Source organism: Natator depressus, chromosome 5, assembly GCF_965152275.1.
Source record: "Natator depressus isolate rNatDep1 chromosome 5, rNatDep2.hap1, whole genome shotgun sequence".
Lineage (NCBI taxonomy): Eukaryota > Metazoa > Chordata > Testudines > Cheloniidae > Natator > Natator depressus.
In genome coordinates this window covers 101,806,694-101,828,186 of record NC_134238.1, presented here as the reverse complement: position 1 = coordinate 101,828,186, position 21,493 = coordinate 101,806,694, and the positions used below count along the sequence as shown (strand labels likewise).

The 21,493-nt window shown below is 42.0% G+C and overlaps 1 protein-coding gene across 1 annotated transcript in view; it reads left to right on the top strand.

Moving 5' to 3' along the window:
* The window catches only part of BRD10 (bromodomain containing 10), a 108,181-nt gene that overhangs the window by 45,877 nt on the left and 40,811 nt on the right, over window positions 1–21,493 (top strand). Inside the window, exon 4 of the mRNA XM_074953329.1 lies at window positions 17,923–17,999. Within this exon, the coding sequence (XP_074809430.1) occupies window positions 17,923–17,999 (77 nt within the window). The remainder of the gene's footprint in view (window positions 1–17,922; window positions 18,000–21,493) is intronic.

The following is a 21,493-nucleotide window of genomic DNA, read 5'->3' as shown; positions in this document are numbered from 1 at the left end:
CTTAGGTGGGAAGGTTGCCTAGTGGTTAAGGCGCAGGCCTCGGGCTCAGGTGTTCTGGGTCTGCTTTGCCACAGACTCCCTGCTTAGCCGTGCAAAAGTCACTTCACCTCTGTGTCCCCTAGATCCCACCTGCCAAATGGGGCTAATGCTAACCCTGCCTCCTAGGCTAAATCCATTCATGGCTGTGTAATGATGGGGGAAATGGAGATATAAAGGTGGGTAGATTTGGGCTGAATTTCTCCACAGCCTGGGAGTGAAAGCTAGCTCCGTGCAGGGGGGATGGGGGAGAGAGGAGCTCAGGCCAGCTCCACACAGAAGGGGGTTGGGGCTTCAGCCCTGCAGCTTCTGCCACTAGGGTGCCTGGGGCTCCCGAGCTGGGGACTTCAGCCCCACATCTTCTGCCAGGGTCTGGGGCTTCTCCTCCCCACCCCCCTATCCAGTGCAGCTCCTGCCGGGGTCCGGGGCTTCTCTCCCTCCGCCTCCCCCAGTGCGGCTCCTGCTTGGGTCCAGGGCTTCTCCCCTGCCCCCCGCCCAGTGCGGCTCCTACCGGGGTCTAGGGTTTCTCCTCCCCCACCATCCCTCACAGTGCAGCTCCTGCTGGGGTCAGGGCTCCTCCTCTGTTCCCCAGCGTGGCTCCTGCCGGGGTTGAGGCTTCTCCTCCCCCTAATCCACCACTGCACCCAGCCCTAGCCTAGCTGGGCTCCCTTGGGTCACCTGATGCCTGCTGTGGCTGGAGTGGAGCCTGGCTGGTAGGGAGCAACCATATACATAGACGCCATGGCCATCAGCCCAAGAGGTGTGGGGCAACCCTAGGTGAGTAGGGGCTGGCTGTGCTGCTATTGATAGCCCAGCACTCCCACCCACACCTAACCCTTAAGATTTTTTTTTTTTTGTGAGACTCACTCAGCCCCTGTGGGAGCAGGGAGGTGAGAAACAGCTGATCTAAGCCTGCCCACCAAAAAGCTGATCGCAGTTGCGTGCAGGCTGCCCCTAGGAAACAGCTCATAAGTCGAGGCACCCGCAAAACAGTTGATTCCTGGCTGCCAACAGCTGGTCATCCCGGTGGGTGCTGAGCACCCCCTATTTTTTTTCCGTGTGTGCTCCAGCCCCGGAGCACCCAGGGAGTCGGTGCCTATGGTTGTAGCCGAAAGATCTGATGCTATCCTTGGGTGCATGAACAGATGAATATCGAATAGGAGTAGTAAGGAGGTTATATTACTTCTGTATTTGGCACTGGTCTGACCACTACTGGAATAATGTGTCTGCTCAGTCATTTCATTGGTTTACATTTTTCAGATATTTAAAACAAAAACCATATATAATTTTTATACACTTGTGTTTGAATAAGTGTGTAATGCAAGGAGTGATTTGCAAATTAAACATCTTGGCTCTGACAACACAATTGCAAGGCTGTCACATGGTATTAGAGGCTTGCCCCACTCTGCGTGTGCCGTGGCTCCGCACAGCTCCCAGAAGCAGCGGCATGTCCCCCCTCCGGCTCCTACGCATAGGGGCAGCCAGGGGGCTATGCACACTGCCCCTGCCCCGAGCACTGCCCCTGCAGCTCCCATTGGCTAGGAACCACGGCCAGTGGGAGCTGCAGTGGTGGCGCCTGCATACGGGACAGTGTGCAGAGCTGCCTGGCTGTGATTCCACATCAGAGCCGGAGAGGGGACATGCTGCTGCTTCTGGGAGCTGCTTGATGTAAGCGCCACCCAGAGCCTGCCTCCCAACCCCCTTCCATACGCAACCCCCTGCCCCTGCCTGGTCCCCCTTCCGCCCTCCTAACTCCGTGGTCCCAGCCTGGAGCACCCTCCTGCACCACCAGCCCCACCCCAGAGCCCGCACCTCCAGCCAGAGCCCTCACCTCCCCCACTGCAACCCAACCCCCTGTCCCAGCCAAGAGTCGCCTCTCACACCCTGAACTCCTCATTTCTGACCCCACCCCAGAGCCCATACCCCCTCCAACACCCCAACCCAATCTCATGAGCATTCATGGCCCGCCATACAATTTCCATACCCAGATGTGACCCTCAGGCCAAAAAGTTTTCCCACCCCGAGTTATGAGGTTTCTGTAGATACATTAGGATATGTCTGTACTGCAATTAAATACCTGTGGCTGGCCCGTGTTAGCTGAAAACAAAATGGTGCTTATTGCTAATGTATCTAAGTGCTTCTCAGACATTAACTAGGGATAGAGCTGTATGTACAGCGCTGTAGCCGTAGGGTTGGCAGGTGTCCGGTTTTTGACTGGAACACCCTGTCAAAAAGGGACCCTGGAGGCTCCGGTCAGCACTGCTGATGGGGCTGTTAAAGTCCGGTCGGCGGCGCAGCGGGCCTAATTCAGGCTCCCTGCCTGCCTTGGCTCTGCACGGCTCCTGGAAGCAGCAGCATGTCTTCCCGTCCCGCTCCTAGGTGTAGGGGCAACCAGGGGGCTCCGTGCTCTGCCCCCACCCTAAGCACCAGCTCCGCAGCTCCCGTTGGCTGGGAACCCATCGCCAATGGGAGCTGCGGGGCGACACCTGCGGACCGGGCAGCGCGCAGAGACACCTGGCCGCCCCTCCGCATAGGAGCTGGGTGGGGGGACATGCTGCTGCTTCCAGGAGCTGCCTCAGGTAAGTGCTGCCTGGAGCCTGTACCACCTCCCGTGCCGCTCGCCCTGCCCCAGCACTAATCCACCTTCTGTCCTCCAAACTCCTCAGTCACAGCCTGGAGCACCCTCCTGTACCCCAAACCCCTCATCCCCATTCCAGAGCCCACACCCCCAGCCGGAGCTCTCACCCCTCCACTTCCCTGCCCCAGCCCTGATCCCCCCTCCCGCCCACCGAACCCCTTGATTCCAGCCCAGAGCACCTTCCTACACTCAAAACCCCTCATCCCCAGCCCCACCCCAGAGTCTGCACCCCCAGCCAGAGCTCCTACACCCCTATCCCAACCTCCTGCCCCAGGCCAGAGCCCTCTCCTGCACCCTGAACCCCTCATTTCTGGCCCTACCCCAAAGCCTGTACCCCCAGCCGGAGCCCTCACCCTCTTCCGCTCCCAACCCACTGCCTCAGCCCAAGTGGTTAAAGTTGAATAAAGTTTTATAAGCAATTGAAAACAGAGTCTGGTAATGGGAAGTGTTGGACAACCTTAGCAATAGGTGATGCTGCCAGCCCCACCTATAATTAACCACATCCCAAACATTTGTCTTTGGGTAATAATCCCTTGTTTTGTACTGAAGTGGGGGTTCAGTAAATCTTATAGAATATTGAATAGCTTTAGATAGAAGAGCATTTCCTTTGATATTTTACTATCAGTGATATTATTCTAACCAATTTCTAAGGGATTTTTTTAGGTCAGTTTCTCAAAGTAAATTCTAGCTCCTGTTTTTTGTCCAACCCCTGTATTTATGTCATCCAGTGTCTAAGTGCTCGAAGCAAACAATGCTCTTTAGAACAGCTATTTTCAGCTGGGGGTCCGCAGCCCCCGGGAAGCCATGAACAGGTTTTAGGGGGTCCGCCAAGCAGGGCCATGGTTAGACTCACTGGGACTTAGAGCTGAAGCCCTTGGAGTCCTGTTTCCCCGCTTGGGCCTGGAGCATGAAGCTGAAGCCTGAGCAACTGAGTTTTGTGGGGTCCTGGACAATTGCCCTGCTTGCTACCCCCTGATGTTGGCCTTGGCTTTTATATTCAGAAAAACACTTTTGGTGGCACAGGTGGGCCGTGGAGTTTTTATAGCATGTTTGGGAGGGAACCTCACAAAGAAAAAGGTTGAGAACCCCCACTCTAGAAGATATTTTTTTCTGAAACAAATGTGGATTAAAGTAAAAGGGAGTTTTACATAAAATTTAGTAGTTATAGCTGAAACCCTTAGTCTTCTACAAGTGTGCATGATAAAGTTGGATCTTTTAGTATGGATTTCAGGTAAAAATGTACTGAAGGGAAACTGGATTTGACAGACTTAATCTTAGAGTGGTTTGGTTTAGTTCACTTGGCATTTCATGGGTAGCCTCAGATTAAATGTAATAGAGAGCCTGGGATTAGGCTCAAGTAGGTTAAAGTCACCTAGAGCTAGAAGAGGTTGATGTTGTTAAGGGCCATCCAGGATCTCTTTCTGAATAGAGACTGATTCAGAGATTGACAAGGCAACATGCTAATTAGGTAGATTTTTTTAAAGTCTTTTTATTCACTTTAATAGTATTCATGTGCTTCTCTCATAAAAACATATCTTTCTTATCGCTTTATGCCCTTATCAAATAGGGTAGGAAGTTCTCTTTCACAATGTTACTCTATTCATCAGTGATCATAATGTCCAGATTTTTAATTTTGTCAGATTGCCAAGAGAGGTCACATTGCAACAATGGCTTGAAGGCAAGCCCTATACAGCATTGGGTTGAATATCAGCAAATCAGTTTTTTTGGATTCAAAATTAGAGTAATCTTCAATTATTTCTATAACACATGAGATTGAAATATTATGGTTTGGGAACTGTAGCATAATCTTTGCAAACTGCCAAAAGTCACTCCTTCAATGTACATATATCTAGATTTTAGCAACCAGTTGTATAACTGCTAAAATATAAAATAAAGAGAGAACATACATGACATGTTTTAATTTAAAAGAAACATGAGGAGTAACCCAATTAATAGTTCAGAAACCCCAGAACATGTTATTCAGTCCTTCCATGTCAAGGGAAAGGGGTACAGCAGGGTGCTAAGCCTTTTTAGCTCAGTGTCAGTATATCAGAAATCTCATTGTGCTTTTGGTTAGCGTATCTTTCATTCTCCAATACTGTTTTTTCTAAGTATATTAGATAATGTATGCAGCATTCAAGTTGCATCATTTCAGAGGATTGGGCTTTATGTTAATCAGTAAAATGGGCTGCTATACTCTACAGCCCAGGCTTGGATTATCTTTTTGAAAGATAAATAAGAAAAGTGCTATCTTCATTCTATGGGAGAATATCCAGAATATTTAGGGTTTTTTAAAATGTCTATATTTTTATAAAAATTTGAGGGAAACCCTTCTGGTCCCGGAAATTTCCTGATGAGAACATGCTAACTACTGATTTTCAGTGGGAGTTGTGTGCCCTTTGTGCTTTTGAAAATGTCTCCTCTTCATATCTGTGGGTGGGTGGGTGAGGTGCCAGCCAAAGTTCTACTTTTGATAATGTAAAACTCCTAAAATGTAGCTATAAATTCAGCATGTGCAATTTCAGATCTAGGAATAGCTTTAATAGATCACACCAGTGGTCTGTTTAGTCCAGTATCCTGTCTCTGACAGTGGCCATTATTGGTTGCTACTGAGGAAGGTGCAAGAAACTGTACAGTGGGCAATTACATAATAAACGGCTCATTAAACTTGTCAGGAAGAATTTTCCTCTATCAGTTATTGGTTGGCATATATCCAGATATCCAGAAGCATGAGGGAGAATCCCTGGTGAAAAAGGAGAGAGGACTAATTCTTGGGTGAGTTTGTCTGTTTCGTTTTTCTTTTGACTTGCTTAAAGTTTATAGTGTGGTTACATGGTCTGTTGTGGATTGTGTGTTTGAGAGCTGTGTGGGAGTGGGGGCCAGAAGCCTGCTAGCTGAGAGTGCACTAGCAAGTCTCTAGCCTCCTGTCCTTTGATCCTTGATCACCTTTCCCCTGAGTGTTAGAGGGGACAGGGCTGACCTAGAAGAGAGAGACTATGGGAACTAGCGAACAGGGGAGTTTGCGAGGGCGTTGGTAGGAGGGAGAAAGAATAAAATCACCATGGTTTGGAAAGGCCATGTTGCCAATGCCAACACTGCTCCTGGCTACTCCACCAGCACAGACAGACACAGAACCCGACCGTGGATGCTTCTGCCCAGAAGCATCCATGGCCTGCATTTCCTTGTCATATAGATAACCAGGCTGGGGAGACCACCAGAGTGAGAGGCGCCTAATGGTAGATCTCTCAGGAAGCAGATGGGAGAGCTACAGGAGGAAGTGGCTAGGTTGAGGAGCATCTGTGCACATGAGGAATTCACTGAAAATATGCATGCAGAGTCCTCCAAGGTTGAGGAAGCAATTCAGCTGGAGGAGGAAATGGCTCCTTCAAAGGTTGAGGGAGCAGGCTGCTGGTTACTTCTGGCAGCAGGCAGTGCTCTACCCTGCTCCCAACCTACCATCCATAGAGACAGGATGCTGCCCTGACAATAAGGGATAAGGAATTCTTCCTGAAGGTGGAGGAGAAGAAGCTGTGTACCCCCCAAGGCTGGGGGGATTGCAGCCACTGCTCCCAAGAGGAAACAAAGGCAAGGTTTGATGAATCCCTTCTAAGTGGAACAGAGGCATCCATCTGCTGGCCTGACATGGCATTCTGGGAGGTATGCTGCTGCCAGGGCCCATATCCAAAACATTACAGAAGGATTGCTGAGGATCTTCTGGCCCTCTGACTATTACTCCATGGTGCTCATCCATGTGGGTACTAATGATAATGCAAGATATGATCCTGAGCCAATCAGAAGTGACTACAGGGCTTTGGGAATGAGGATGAAGGAGTTGGAGGTGCAGGTGGAGTTCTCATTGATCCTTCCGGCTAAGGATAAGGTCTCAGGCAGAGACAGGCACATCTAGAGGTGCATGCATGGCTGTGCAGGTGGTGTCACCATGAGGGCTTTGGCTTTTTCAATTTTGGATGCTGTTTCAAGAAGGACTGTTGAGCAGAGATGAGGTCCACCTATCAAGGAAGGGGAAGAGTATCTTTGGATATAGACTGGATAACCTAGTGAGGTGGGCTTTAAACTAGGTTTGACAGGAGCAGGAGACAGGAGCCCATGGAGACCTAGGTGAAGGATCGGAATCTGGGAGCAACATGGGCAATCACAGCAGGGACAAAAGAGAGATGAGAGAATATAGAGGGCAGATCTAATGAACATCTTATATGTCTGTATACCAATGCAAGAACAGGAAGAACTAGAGAGACTAGTGAATAATCACAAGTATTACATAACTGGCATCACATAGACTTGGTGGGATAGTTTATATGACTGGAATATTGGTATAGAAGGGTACAGCTTATTCAGGAAGGGCAGGCAGGGAAAAAAAGGAGGAACTGTTTGCTTATATATCAAAGATGTATATGTTTGCTCTGAGGTTCAGATAGAAGTGGGAGGCAGAGGTGCTGAAAGTCTCTGGGTAAGGATGAAAGGGGTAGAAAACAAGGGTGATGTTGATAAGGGTCTCCTGTAGACCATCTAACCAGAAGAAGAGATGGATGAGGCTTTTTTTAAACAACTAACAAAATCATCCAAAGCACGGGACTTGATGGTGATGGGGGACTTAACTACCCATATATCTATTGGGAAAATAATACTGCAAGGCACAGATTATCAAACAAGCTCTTGGAATGCATTGGAGACAACTTTTTATTACAGCAATTGGAGAAAGTGGCTGGGGAAAGGATGTTCTAGATTTCATTCTGACAAATGAGGAATTGGTTGAGAATTTGAAGGTGGAAGGCAGTGTGGGTGAAGGTGATTGTGAAATGATAATGTTCATAATTCTAAGGAATGGCAGGAGGAAAAACAGCACAATAAAGGCAATGGATTTCAGGAAGGCAGACTTTAGCAAACTCAGAGAATTGATAGGTAAGATCCAGTGGGAAGAAAGTTTAAGGGAAAAAAGAGTTCAGGAGAGTTGGCAGTGTTTTAAATAGACATTATTAAGGGCACAAGAGCAAAGTATTCCAATGCATAGGAAAGACAGAAAGTACAGTAAGAGACCACCAGGCTTAACCAGGAGATCTTCAATGACTGGAAACTCAAAAAAAATAAAAATAAAAAAAGTCGTACAAAAAGTGGAAACTAGGCCAAATTATGAAAGGTGAATATAAAAAAAACAACACAAGCATGTAGGGACAAAATTAGAGAGGCTAAGGCACAAAATGAGACTAAACTAGCTGAGGACATAAAGAGTAACAAGAAAACATTTTACAAATACATTAGAAGCAAGAGGAAGATCAAAGATAGGGTAGGCCCATTACTGAATGAGGAAAGAAAGATAATGACAGACTATGTAGCAATGGCTGAAGTATTAAATGCCTTTTTTTTCTTTCAGTTTTCACTAAAAAGGTGAGCAGTGATCAGATGACTACCATCGTGAACATCAGCGTAAATGGGGTAGGATCTGAGGCTAAAATAGGGAAGACTAAGTTAAGAATTAATTAGGCCATGTCTATACATACAGTGCTGCAGCAACGCAGCTGTCCGGTGAAGACGCTCTATTCCGACTGGAGAGAGCTCTCCCATCGGCATTAAAAAAACCCCCACCTCAGCCAGTGGCAGAAGCTATGTTGGTGGGAGAAGCATTTCTGCTGACATAGTACTGTGCACACGAGTGGTTATATCGGTGTAATTTCTGTTGCTCCGGGGAGTGGTTTATTCACCCCCGAGCGACATAAGTTATGCTGACATAGGCTGTAGTGTAGCCATAGCCTAAGACAATTTATATGTTTTCAAGTCAGTAGGGATTGACAAAATACTTCCTAGAATACTTAACAGTGTGATGAGAGCTCTGAGCCATTAGTGATTATTGTTGAGAACTTGTGGAGGACAGGAGAGATCCCATAGGACAGGAAGAGAGCAAATAATGTACCTGTTTATAAAAAGGCAAATAAGACAACCCAGGGAATTATAGACCAGTCAGCTTAACTTCGGTACCCTGAAAGATAATTGAGCAAATAATCAGTCAATCAGTTTGTAAGCACCTAGAAGATATAAGTTATAAGTAACATTCTATATGGATCTGTCAAGAATAAATCATGTCAGACTACCCTAATATCCTTCCTTGACAGGGCAACAAGCCTTGTGGATGGCAGGGGGTGGTGAGGAGGGGAAAGCAGTAGATGTGATAAATCTTGACTTTAGTAAGGCTTTTGATACTGTCTCACATGACTTTCTCATAAGTGAACTAGGGAAATATAGCTTAGACAAAGCTATTATAAGGTGGGTGAACAACTGGTTGGAAAACCATACTCAGAGTAGTTGTTAGTGGTTCACAGTCAAGGTGGAAGGCAATAGTGGGTGGGGTCTGTGACATTGCACCCCATATTCTTCACAGTGATGATATGATATGATTATGACATAATTATGATGCATTTTATGCAGGGTCGATTTGATTTAAATCAAATTGATTTAAATCTAATCAGGAAGACTCGATTTAATCATGGATTTCTACATAAAAGTGCATTCTTGTTGGTTGTTTTAACCTTAATACATATTCTTCACAACTCAGAGATAGATGTAGTTTTCATTTTTAGAAGGTATACACTCTACATTTTTAAAGTGATTTATTTTGAAAACTTTTCAGATTAGTTTTACGCTATATCAGAAAATGAATGATTATTTGGTTATTTCATTTCCCAAAGGTAATTGAAGCAGATATTTATGAAATCATTGGGAGGTGAACTATCTCCAGTTCAAAAGGTTAATCATTAATATTTGGAGGATTTTCTTGCCATAGTGTATTAGGAGGAGAACATCACCAGACAGACATTTAAATTGTTTTATTTAACTAAAACAACAATGTTATGTATTCCGGATTTTTTTCTTCAACAGCAAACATAATATTTTAACAAAACAAATATTCAACATTTTAAATGTAGTTAAAAGAAAAGGAGTACTTATGGCACCTTAGAGACTAACAAATTTATTTGAGCATAAGCTTTCGTGAGCTACGTGAGCTGTAGCTCACAAAAGCTTATGCTCAAATAAATTTGTTAGTCTCTAAGGTGCCACAAGTACTCCTTTTCTTTTTGCGGATACAGACTAACACGGCTGCTACTCTGAAACCTGAATTTAGTTAAACATTCAAGTTTTTAAAAATCAGGTTTGTTTTTGTTAAAATTGTTTTTAACTAAAATAGTTAAATGAAATATTTAAAAAAACAACAACAACAGAAATCAACTATGTCAGCCAGGTCAACATGAGAAACTTAAAATATTGGCTTCTGCAGCTAACTCAGTCGTCTTCACCTTCATTTTCCTGTTTGTTCATAATCTGGAAAAGAAAAACAAGCTTTCCTGCTTTTTCAGGTCCCAAACGATTTCTCAATTTGGAATGAATTAGCCCAAAGGAAGAATATATTCTTTCTACACCAGCAGAAGAAGCTACTGCTGTTAAAAGTGAGATTGTCACTTCAGCAGTCTCTGAATTCAAGTGCTTAAGTGACTTCCACCAGTTCACTGGTGTGACTTTCTTTAAAACATCATTCGCAAACATGTATTTCTTGAATGGTTCACCCTTAGTTCAGAAGTTTATTATAGTTGCCATTATGGAGGGATGGTTGCTGGATGTCCATGTCATAGTCCACTCCTCTTCTTCAGCAGTTAAGGTTTGACCCTGGTACCGAGTATTGAGAATCATTGTAAGAAAATGAGCTGGTGACAGTGCTTGTCCCATTCAGTTTTTTAATGCTTGTAATTTAACTCTATCATTGCATATTTCTCTTTTTAAGATCTCACTGAGTTCCTTCCAGATTTCAACAGTGTCAGCAATAAAACAGCTATTTCCCTGCATTTTGTTCAAGGCTGCAGAACTAGGCTTCAGGGTACTCAGCATGTGTTCAACATTTCTCTTACGCCCAATGTTGAGAACTTTGGCTGTGACCGTTCCATCTATTTTTTCACGATTTTGTTCACAAACTGTTATTAGATTAGGCCAGTTCTTGATATAGTTCTCAAAACAGTCCACTACTGAGTTCCATCACACGTCTTGTGGAAGTGTTAGCTTGGTTTCTCCCACTTTTTTCAGAGCAGTTGCTGCAAAGTGGTTGTTATGGAAGTATTTTGAAATTTCAACAGCATTAGCCTTTATTTCTGGAACACTGAAGTCTTTGGCTAGGAGGTGCATCAAATAAGCACTGCAGCCGTATGCTATTAGCTTGGGACTCTCTTCACTCTCTTCTAAATAATTTCTTCTCATCTTGGATACATTTGCAGCATTGTCTGTGACCAAGCTGCGTACTAGACATTTGAATATTTTTTCACAGTTTGTTATGGCTTTTACTGCTATTTCTTGTAAGTATTCTGCTGTTTGTGCATTTCCTGATGTATCAATTGTTTCTGTAAGGAAGACATTCCCTTCTTCTGTTGTCACACAAGCACATACAACAGGATCATTGTGGACATTGCTACCCCCATCAAGACTCGGGTTAACAATTTTACCCTCTAGACCTTTTGCACACTGCTCGGTTTCTCTTTCATACACTTTATCCAGCAATTTGCCTGCGACATCTGCTCTGTTGGGTGAACTGTATCCTGGTCTTAATGACTGAACCAAGTTAATGAAGTGTGGGTTCTCAATCATACGGAAAGGAGAGATTGTTGCATAAACAAACCAGGCAATTTTTTCATCAATTACCTCGTTTTGTAATCTGCTGGTTCTTATAACAAACTTATCTATGGTTGTTTCTGGATGATGATTTTTTTTTCTTTTTGCTACAGGTGATATACTGTGGCTATATGACATACATGATGTGACTGAAACACTGTCATTGGCAGATAACTCTGAAACTATGGAAAATGATGGTGATCTTGAAGGTGGATAGTCTTTAGAATCCTGTATATTGAGGGTGGATTCTCCTAAACAAAATAAGTCAATGTAGTTATTTAATTATTGTTACCATACTGCTCATTTAGTATTACTCATTGCATTCACTGACACTCAATACTACTTTAAAGGTGAAATTGTAAAAGGAAGATCTGCTCTTCATTTTTTATCACAACTGCATCTAAAAAGATAGTACCAACTATATTTTTTGCTCAAACATGAGAATTCAAGAATAGTCCAGAAGGAATACAGGCAGTCCTTAATAAAGAAGTATGAAATAAAAAAGTTTACCAACCTGAAGATCCTGCATGTTCAGACACGTTCCTTTCATCATCTTCCAGTAGAGATAAGGAGGTTTTAGTACCGTTATACAAGGCGCTGGTGAGACCTCATCTGGAATACTGTGTGCAGTTCTGGTCTCCCATGTTTAAGAAGGATGAATTCAAACTGGAACAGGTACAGAGAAGGGCTACTAGGATGATCCGAGGAATAGAAAACTTGTCTTATGAAAGGAGACTGAAGGAGCTTGGCTTGTTTAGCCTAACTAAAAGAAGGTTGGGGGAGATATGATTGCTCTCTATAAATATATCAGAGGGATGAATACCGGAGAGGGAGAGGAATTATTTCAGCTCAGTACCAATGTGGACACAAGAACAAATGGATATAAACTGGTCATTGGGAAGTTTAGACTAGAAATTAGACGAACGTTTCTAACCATCAGAGGAGTGAAGTTTTGGAATAGCCTTCCAAGGGAAGCAGTGGGGGCAAAAGACCTATCTGGCTTTAAGATTAAACTCGAAAAGTTTATGGAGGAGATGGTCTGATGGGATAACGTGATTTTGGCACTTAATTGATCTTTAAATATTTATGGTAAATAGGCCCAATGGCCTGTGATGGCATATTAGATCAAGTGGGATCTGAGTTACTACAGAAAATTCTTTCCTGGGTATCTGGCTGGTGAATCTTGCCCATATGCTCAGGGTTTAGCTGATTGCCATATTTGGGGTCGGGAAGGAATTTTCCTCCAGGGCAGATTGGAAGAGGCCCTGGAGGTTTTTCGCCTTCCTCTGTAGCATGGAGCACGGGTCACTTGCTGGAGGATTCTCTGCTCCTTGAAGCCTTTAAACCACGATTTGAGGACTTCAGTAGCTCAGACATAGGTGAGAGGTTTTTTGCAGGAGTGGGTGGGTGAGATTCTGTGGCCTGCGTTGTGCAGGAGGTTGAACTAGATGATCATAATGGTCGCTTCTGACCTTAGTATCTATGAATCATCTTCAACACAGCTTCCTCCTGAGAAGGAACACTTCTCATGATATTGTTTTGTTCGGGCAACCAGGCCTTGCATTTCTTTGTTGCACTGTTTGCATTTTGCATGCATGCCTGTCTTACCCACAGGTAGAGGAACTTCATTAAAATATTCCCAAACTGGGTCTCTTTACAGCCTGCTGCCATTATAGGTTTTCCCTTCTAGTGAGAGAAGGTATAGTAGATCTCAAATCAATGAAGGCTACACTCAGAAAGACCTCAAGATTTCTGGAATATGCTGCTCATACAGTTTCAGTTTTGTTTCTACTACCTGTCCTTCCCTTCTCACATTTATCTTCAGACTTCTTCTCCTTGTCCACATGTATTCCACCCCCAACAATCTTCTATTCCTTGAACTTTTTGAAACTTTGCACTTTTAGAGAGAGGTAAGGGATTGACTGTGTGTACACAAATTTGCAGAGGGACAGTAGGGTTGAGGTCTGTTATTTCTCACCTCTCTGTATTATTTATTTATTTAAAACATTTTTGCTGTTAACAAGCATGTTATCTCTGGAGACACAAATCTACAGTTTGAGAACTGCAAAACTAAGCATCTCTGATGGTATCTTCTAGACTGAGCACTGAGTCCCATTGGGTAGATAGAAAGATTAACCTAAATAATCTATACAGAAGCCCCTGGAACGCCGTAAAATTAATCCATGAACTATTGGAACTCATTTACAAAACTTTTCTTAAACATTACATGAATATATTGTCTCATACTATAGAATTAAAATTTATAATCCCTATTCCATGATGAGATATCTTTGAGCTATAATGTATCTTAATTAAAACTCTCTTTAGATAGGTTTTTCCTCAAAAACCATTTTATCAAAAAAAAAATCCGATTTAAATATAAAAGATTATTGATTTTTATCCACCCTGATTTTATGCAAGAGAAGTCATGTGAGGTTTCATTGGAAAAGCTATGCATATTGACTATGTATCTGTATTTCAAATGTCGTTAAACCCGGGTAATATCCAGTACACAAGATGCTTTCAGTCTAGATCCGTGGTTCCCAAACTTGTTCCACTGCTTGTGCAGGGAAAGCCCCTGCTGGGCCGGGCCGGTTTGTTTACCTGCCGCGTCCGCAGGTTTGGCCGATCGCGGCTCCCACTGGCTGTGGTTTGCTGCTCCAGGCCAATAGGAGCTGCTGGAAGTGGCGCGAGCCGAGGGACGTACTGGCCGCCGCTTTCAGCATCCCCCATTGGCCTGGAGCAGTGAACCGCGGCCAGTGGGAGCCGTGATTGGCTGAACCTGTGGACGCGGCAGGTAAACAAACCGGCGCAGCAGGGGCTTTCCCTGCACAAGCGGCGGAACAAGTTTGGGAACCACTGGTGTAGATAGTGGGTGGGGAAGGGCCTATTCATGGCAATGGGCCATTAAGAAGCTTATCTCCCATGTAAGCCTTCCTGAGAACACTCCAAACAGCCTGTGAATAATGGCTGCTATGAATCTACAAGGACATGTGATGAGACCACATGATGCTGGACTCCATCTTGGGATGTTAGTATTTTTCCCCAGACTGGTCTGGGAACCAAGCTTTGAAACAAAGGGTTCCCGCCATATGCAAAAGCTATATAAGGCAAGGAGTGATATCATCTGGGGTTCTTCCCTCCCCACAGAAGAAGACTTCTGGAAACCTCTGAGGAACAACTGAACTTGGGGAAGTGCTGGGCCGAAGCTAAAGGGATTTGTAGCCTGTGAATGAAACACCTGGGGATTCCAAGCTGTAAAGCAAGTGCAGCTTGCCCCCTAAAGAATCTGCAGCCTGCTTGTATCATCTCTTAGGGCGAGAATCTGCTAATTCGTATCCAATCTATTTAGTATATTAAGATTAGTTTGCATTTTTTATTTGCTATGTAATCTCCTTATCTGTTTGCTATACCTTATAATCACTTAAAACCTATCTTTTTTAGTTAATAAACTTGTTTTTGCTTTATCTAACCAGTGAGTTGGAGTGAAGTATATGGGAATCTTAGCTCAAGAGGCAAATGCTGTTGCATATTCCTCTCCACATTGAGGGAGGGGGCAAACTTTATGAATTTAAGCTGTACAGTTTCCCTTGCAACACAAGACGGTATAATTTTGGGTTTATACTCAAGAGAGGGTGCGTGCCTGGGAGCTGGGAGTTGCCTTAGCTGTGGCCTTCCTATGCAGGAGCTGGTCAGAGAGCCTGCAGAGAGCCCCAACTGCAGCTGGGTGTGTCCCTACCTGTATGTATGCTGGTGAAAGTGCAGGCTGGAGGGCTTTGCAGCTTGTCATAGCAGTACAGTGTGAGAGGGAGCCCAGGCTGGTGGGTCAGGGGGCTCAGTGGTACACCAGTTCCAGGTGGCACCGTGCGGGGGGACCCATCATAGGGTCCCACAGGGATTTGTCCTGGGTCCAGTTCTAGATATCTTCATAAATTGGGATAATGGCATAGAGAATACGCTATGGAAGTCTGTGGTCAGTACAAGCTTGGAGAGGTTGCAAGCACTTTGGGGGATAGGATTAGAATTCAAAATGATCTGGACATAAATAAATAAATAGGATAAAATTCAGGAAGGACAAATGAAGAGTACTCTGCTTAAGAAGGAATAATCAGTTGCACAAATACAAAATGGGAAATGATTACCTAGAAACAAGTACTACAGAGGAGGATCTGGGGGTTATAGTGGATCACAAACTAAATCTGAGTTAACAATGTAATAATGTTGCAAAAAAAGCAAACATCATTCTGGGATGTATTAGCAGGAGTCTTGTAAGCAAGACACAAGAAATAATTCTTCCACTCTACTCAGCACTGATAAGGCCTCAACTGGAGTAATGTGTTCAGTTTTGGGCACCACGCTTTGGGAAAGATGTGGACAAATTGGAGAAAGTCCACAGGAATGCAACAAAATTAATTAAAGATCTAGAAAACATGACCGATGAGGAAAGATTTATAAATTGGATTTGTTTAGTCTGGAGAAGAAAAGACTGAGGGGGACATGATAACAGTCTTCAGTTACATAAAAGGTTGTCAGGAAGATAATAAATTGTTTTCCTTATCCATTGAGGACAGGACAAGAAGTAATGGGTTTAAATTTTATCAAGGGAGATTTATGTTAGACATTAGGAACAACTTCTTAGCTGTAAGGGTAGTTAAACACTGGAACAAATTACCTAGGGAGTTTGTGCAATGGCTGTCATTGGAGGTTTTTAAGAAGAAGTTAGACTAACAGGGATGGTCTAGATAATACTTAGTCCTGCCTAAGTGCAGGGGACTGGATTAGATGACCTCTTGAGGTCCCTCTAGTGTTACATTTCTGTGATTCCACAAGTTTTATAAATCCCTCATATTAAAATATATATAATTTTTATGTAACTGTAGATGTTCTCATTATCCATATAAATGTGTAATCTGTTTTTGAATCCTATTAAGCAATTGGCCACGATGAGACATTGTGACAATGAATTCCACATATTCTTTATGTGTTTTGAAAAAAAGGATTTCCTTTTAATAGTTGTGTAATTTGTCACCTTTCAGTTTAATTGAATGTCCCCTTGTTCATATGTTGCTATAGCAAGTAGGAGTGCTTAGTCTTTGTTTATACTATTAATTATTCTGTGTTCGTCTGTCATGTCCTCTTTTATTCATGTTCTTTTTAAATTATAATATCCCAGCAGTTTTCAGCTGCTTCTCAGATGGAAGTCTTTCCACGTCCACAATTATTTTTGTCTCCCATCTCTAGACCACTTCTGTTTCTGCTATATCTTTTTTGAAATAATGTGATGAGAACAGAATATTCCCTAACAGAGTATTCCAGGTGACAATTTATCATTGATATATATAAATAATATTTTCACTATTATTTTCTATGCTGTTCTGGATACATCGTAACAGGAGCCATATCTTTGTATTTGTACTGCAAAGCATATTGCACACTAAAATAATAATTAAAATTTATCAAACCAAATTTGGAAAAATATGGACCAAAATATGGGTAATGAAATTTTAATCACCTCACAATAAAACCCGAAACACTTACTCCAGGCAAGTCAATGAGAAGAATTTGGTAATTTTTTACCTGATCCATACTAGAGGGGGGAAAAGGGAACTTTATGTGGTAGGTTGTTTTTAAATTATTTGGTTATTTTTGTTCATTTGCAGCTTTTTGAAATTACTCTGAGGTTTGGAATAGTAATAGTAGTCTTGGCAGAGATGGATTAATGGTTAGAGTGCAAATGAAGAGGTCAGAGATGTTAAATATGTACAGTTGTGTGTGATTGTAGAAATAAAGAAATTTAGCCCTGAGTATCTTGCCCACATGTAACATTTATAGCTATTTTGTTTGACTGAGAGGTTACAAGGAATATTATCCCTGATATTTCAAGGGTAAACTGATTGTCTTTAAAGTTGAATAGGAATTTTTCTTCCATATCATTACATTGTGCAGTTGGGCAGGAAATGCATTGTGGGGAATGTGTTTGCCTGATTCTAAAGCAAGATTAGGTTTTGGCTGCTGCCAGGTACAGGTTGCTAGACTAGACTGAGCAGTGGTCTCTTCTGGTATGGTAACTCCAGTGTATCCATGAGGTGATTTCTAGAAATTACTTGTGCTCTGAGAGCACACTTAATATCACACGCCAGGGCCCCAGGCCTAGTGTGTGGATCAATGTGGGATACTAACATCAGAGAAGAGTTTTTGTAGGTAAGTTTTTTTTGTTTTGTTTTTTGATTTATGTTTCTGGTTTAAATTATGGATTCCCCCCGCCCCCCCCCCCCCTTCACAATGGTAGTGTGAATGTTTCTTTCATAGTTTACTGATGTTCTTGCTGTAATACCTTAATTTTCATTTGGTGTGTGTTGGCATTTATAGTGGTTTTGTTCATTGTTGAAATAAGGCTGCCCCGCACACAAGTACTTGTCGTTTAATGTTTGCTTTTGCTGAGTCTGGTTCTGATTCATTATGTTTACATGACTCACCATCAGCCATCTGTTAGTTATAATTTAACTTTCAAGGTTGTATGTAATTTGGTTTTATTAATGAAGTGCAATAAACAGCATTATGAAGCTTTTCTCTTTTAATCTTACAAGGAAAAAAATCCATATCTAAAAAAGCAATTACAAAGAAGAGGAAAGCTGTCACAAAGCCTACGGTGCCAGAATTTCAGGTAAATGTCTCAATTTTTGTTCTATATACTTGAAATCTAAATGTCTTTAGAGCATGTATCTCCTACTGCAATTGGCTGTGACTCTAGAAGTTATGCTTGCAATTAATGAGGAGTGACTCTCTTATTTTCTTCCCACCACAGACAAGCAGATCCAAAGAATTAATCTGATAGAATTCTCAAATGTGTGTGCTGCTTTTTGTAGCAGTAAATGTTTTCATATATATTTAATTATGTACAGCCTTACATAGTGTTGCCGAGAGATACTTAAGTAAGATTGTCAAGGAAAAAATACAGAACATGCTTTGAAAAACTAATAGTGATTCATGTAACAGGTAATACTGTGTACATATTAACAAACCTGTAGTTTCCATGGATATAATTAGTTGCATTTTTACATGTTGTGTGACACTGCATATCCTTGTATAAGGGAGACCTTGCTTGATTTACTCTGAGTCTGAAAAAAGCCAGACTTGTGAAATCTTTTTTTTTTAAAGTTTTAACTCTTATCTGTACATGAACTTTAGACTGGAGAGCTCAAAGAGAATGCTAACTATAATAGTGTTGTTTTCTTGTGCTACTACAGCTAAAGTCTTTCAGCATTTCTATTATAGATCATGATTTATGTATGCATGTTCACTTGGATTGGAGTGCTCCTGTAACTACAAGACTGTCTTTTTACTCTTTTATATCTCTTACCTAAAGAAAGGCATCAATAGTATTCTTAGCACTAAGGCCTTATGTAAGTTATAATCATTCTGGAAAACCCACAAATAGAACCATTTCTTCTGTGAAGATGCAGTGTCCCAGAAGAGGTCACAGATAGAATTTCTAAATGGTAATGCCTAGTAACTAACCCTAGATGCTAGATCACTACCTATATCTAAACATTTTTGTTATGCTCCTAGTATTAGGTACTAGAATTGCAACTAGCAACTGTAGAAGTGTTAGATTATGGAGGAGGAAAGGGTACTGATAAAAGTCCGGGGGGGGAGTATGTCAAGTATGTCACAAAAATTATATTTTCTTGGCACATTATCCACATGTATATTAATTCACAATTAAATATTAATAAGGCCCTGCCTGCGCTATTGTTTTTTAAAAACTGTTTCAGCTAGTCAAGTTTTGATTCCAGTGTAGGCAAGACATAAGTTATCTAAAATGTCTTCCAGATAATGTGGAGCCCCAATGAGTTTTAAAACTATTTTAACTAAGTTATGACCTGTCAATACTGGCAGTACAACCTTACTAGGAAATCTTTTTTTAATATCAGTATGCAGGCAGGGCTGAAAAAGAGGAGTCCTGTCCAAGAATATGTACATATGAAAGGAGGTATAGTGGAAATACTGCTAAAGTTTTTGGATATGGCAGGGTAAAGTGTGCCTTTATAATGCTCTCTTGGTGCCCTGTGCTCTAAATATGTACTTGAGAAATATTTATAGCATTTCATTAATATAGTGGTAGTCTTTTAATTAAGTGAGGCTCTGCAAGCCTGTTTTTAGGGTGTGAAATATGCAAAGTGAGGCACTTTGATAATCATAAGAGTATTGTTATCCTTGCACATAGACCTATTGTAAAATAAATACATAAAGTTCAGAATTTTTTTCAGAAGTTGCTTTATATACGTGAGACATATCTGGCAATATAGAAACGCTTCAAGCTGTACAAAACCATAATGTGGACATAGGAATTACAGTATTATTTATTGAACTTTATTTTATCAGGATAGATCTTATTGGGGAGATGCTTTAAAAAGAATCTCAGTGGCTGAGCAAATTATTATTCATACCTTGTAAAAGCCACAACCTGCTCAAAATACAAACAAGTACCCAAACTATACATTACAAATACATATTGGTAAATATTTCAAGCATAATTCTAACATCAAGTTGGAGGGAATACCATGAGGAGGAACAACATGAGAAAATGTTTCCGAGTTTCACTGCTCTCTCTTCATAGTTTTAATACCAAAGTGAGTATGAAATCACAGATTTCATAAAATTTACTGCCAGACATGTAAGTATAATTTAAAAGAATGAAGAACAGAACATAAAGACACTTTCAAGTCAGCGAACATAAATCCTCATCTGTAATGATTTGCCAACTCAATTTTTCTTAACAGTGTAAGTGATAAATCTTCTTATCATTAGTTTGAAATGAACGAAGTTTTTAATTTGCCTGAAAAGATTTGCTCTGGATTGTTACAGTACTTGTTTTATAAGATTTGAGCTCAGGGCTGATTTAAAAAAAAAAATTAAAAGCTTCAAGAGCAGAGTAGGCAGGGGAATGCATTCAGCTGTTTTCTCATAATAGTGCATATAAATAGAAGTTAATTATTTAACATGCTTTTATGAATTCTGAATATTAAGATCTGATAAAGCAAATTTGACATGCCATAAACCATGAGATTCAAAGTTAGATATTGCATGTCCCATTTTTTTCAACAACTTTTAGAGCAAGAGTCCTAAATTCATAATTACTCTAGTAAAAATTGTGCTTGAATAATTTTGTTTCAGAGAAATTACAATAGTTAAATAGCTTAAACAGGAAGGAGACATTGTTTTCTCATGTAAATAAAATATGTTCACCTTCCATTACACAATTTTTTGTATAAAATATTTTTTATTTTAAGAACATAGGACCAGCTCTGCACAGCTCCTGGAAGTGGCCGGTATGTCCCAGGCTCTGGTTCCTAGGCAGAGGAGCCAGGGGGCTCTTCATGCTGCCTGCGCCCACAGGCGCTGCCCCCACAGCTACAGAGCCAGAGCTCAGGGCAGGGGCAGTGTATGGAGCCCCCACGACCGCCCCTGCACCTAGGAGCCAGATATGACAGCTACTTCCGGGAGCTGCGTGGAGCCAGAGAGCCTGCCTTAGCCCCCCGCGCCACTAACCAGACTTTTAGCAGCCCAGTCAGCAGTGCTAACTGGAGCCACCAGGGTTCCTTTTCGACTGGGCCTTCCAGTCGGAAACTGGATGCCTGGCAACCCTAGCTGGGCGGAGGTCATTGTCACCGTGCCTCCGTGGGTCACAACTGAAAATACCAAATTCAGGACAAACTGCTGAGAAATAGGGCAGACACCCCCCCAAAACCACTGGTTATTCTCCCATAAGATATAACAAACCAGCAACAAAAGTAAATTTCTGGGTCACCACACTGGCTAACAATAAGTCAAAAAAGCAGTCTCTTTAAGCATTCCAGTCTTGGATTCAACACCCAGACCCTAGACTTAAAGATGAATCATCATTTAAAACCCATTTAATCAAACAAAAGGGTTCTTCTGATCCCAAAGGACCAGCCACATACCCAGGTCAATATGTAACTCAGATCTTACCCAATAATCACGCTGTTGCCAATCCTTTAGTATCTAAAATCTAAAGGTTTATTTATAAGAAAGAAAGAAAGAAAGAGAGATGAGAGTTAAAATTGGTTAAAGAAATCAAATACACACAATAATTGCCAAGTCCTTGGATCAGTCTTGTAGCAGTGATGGAATAAA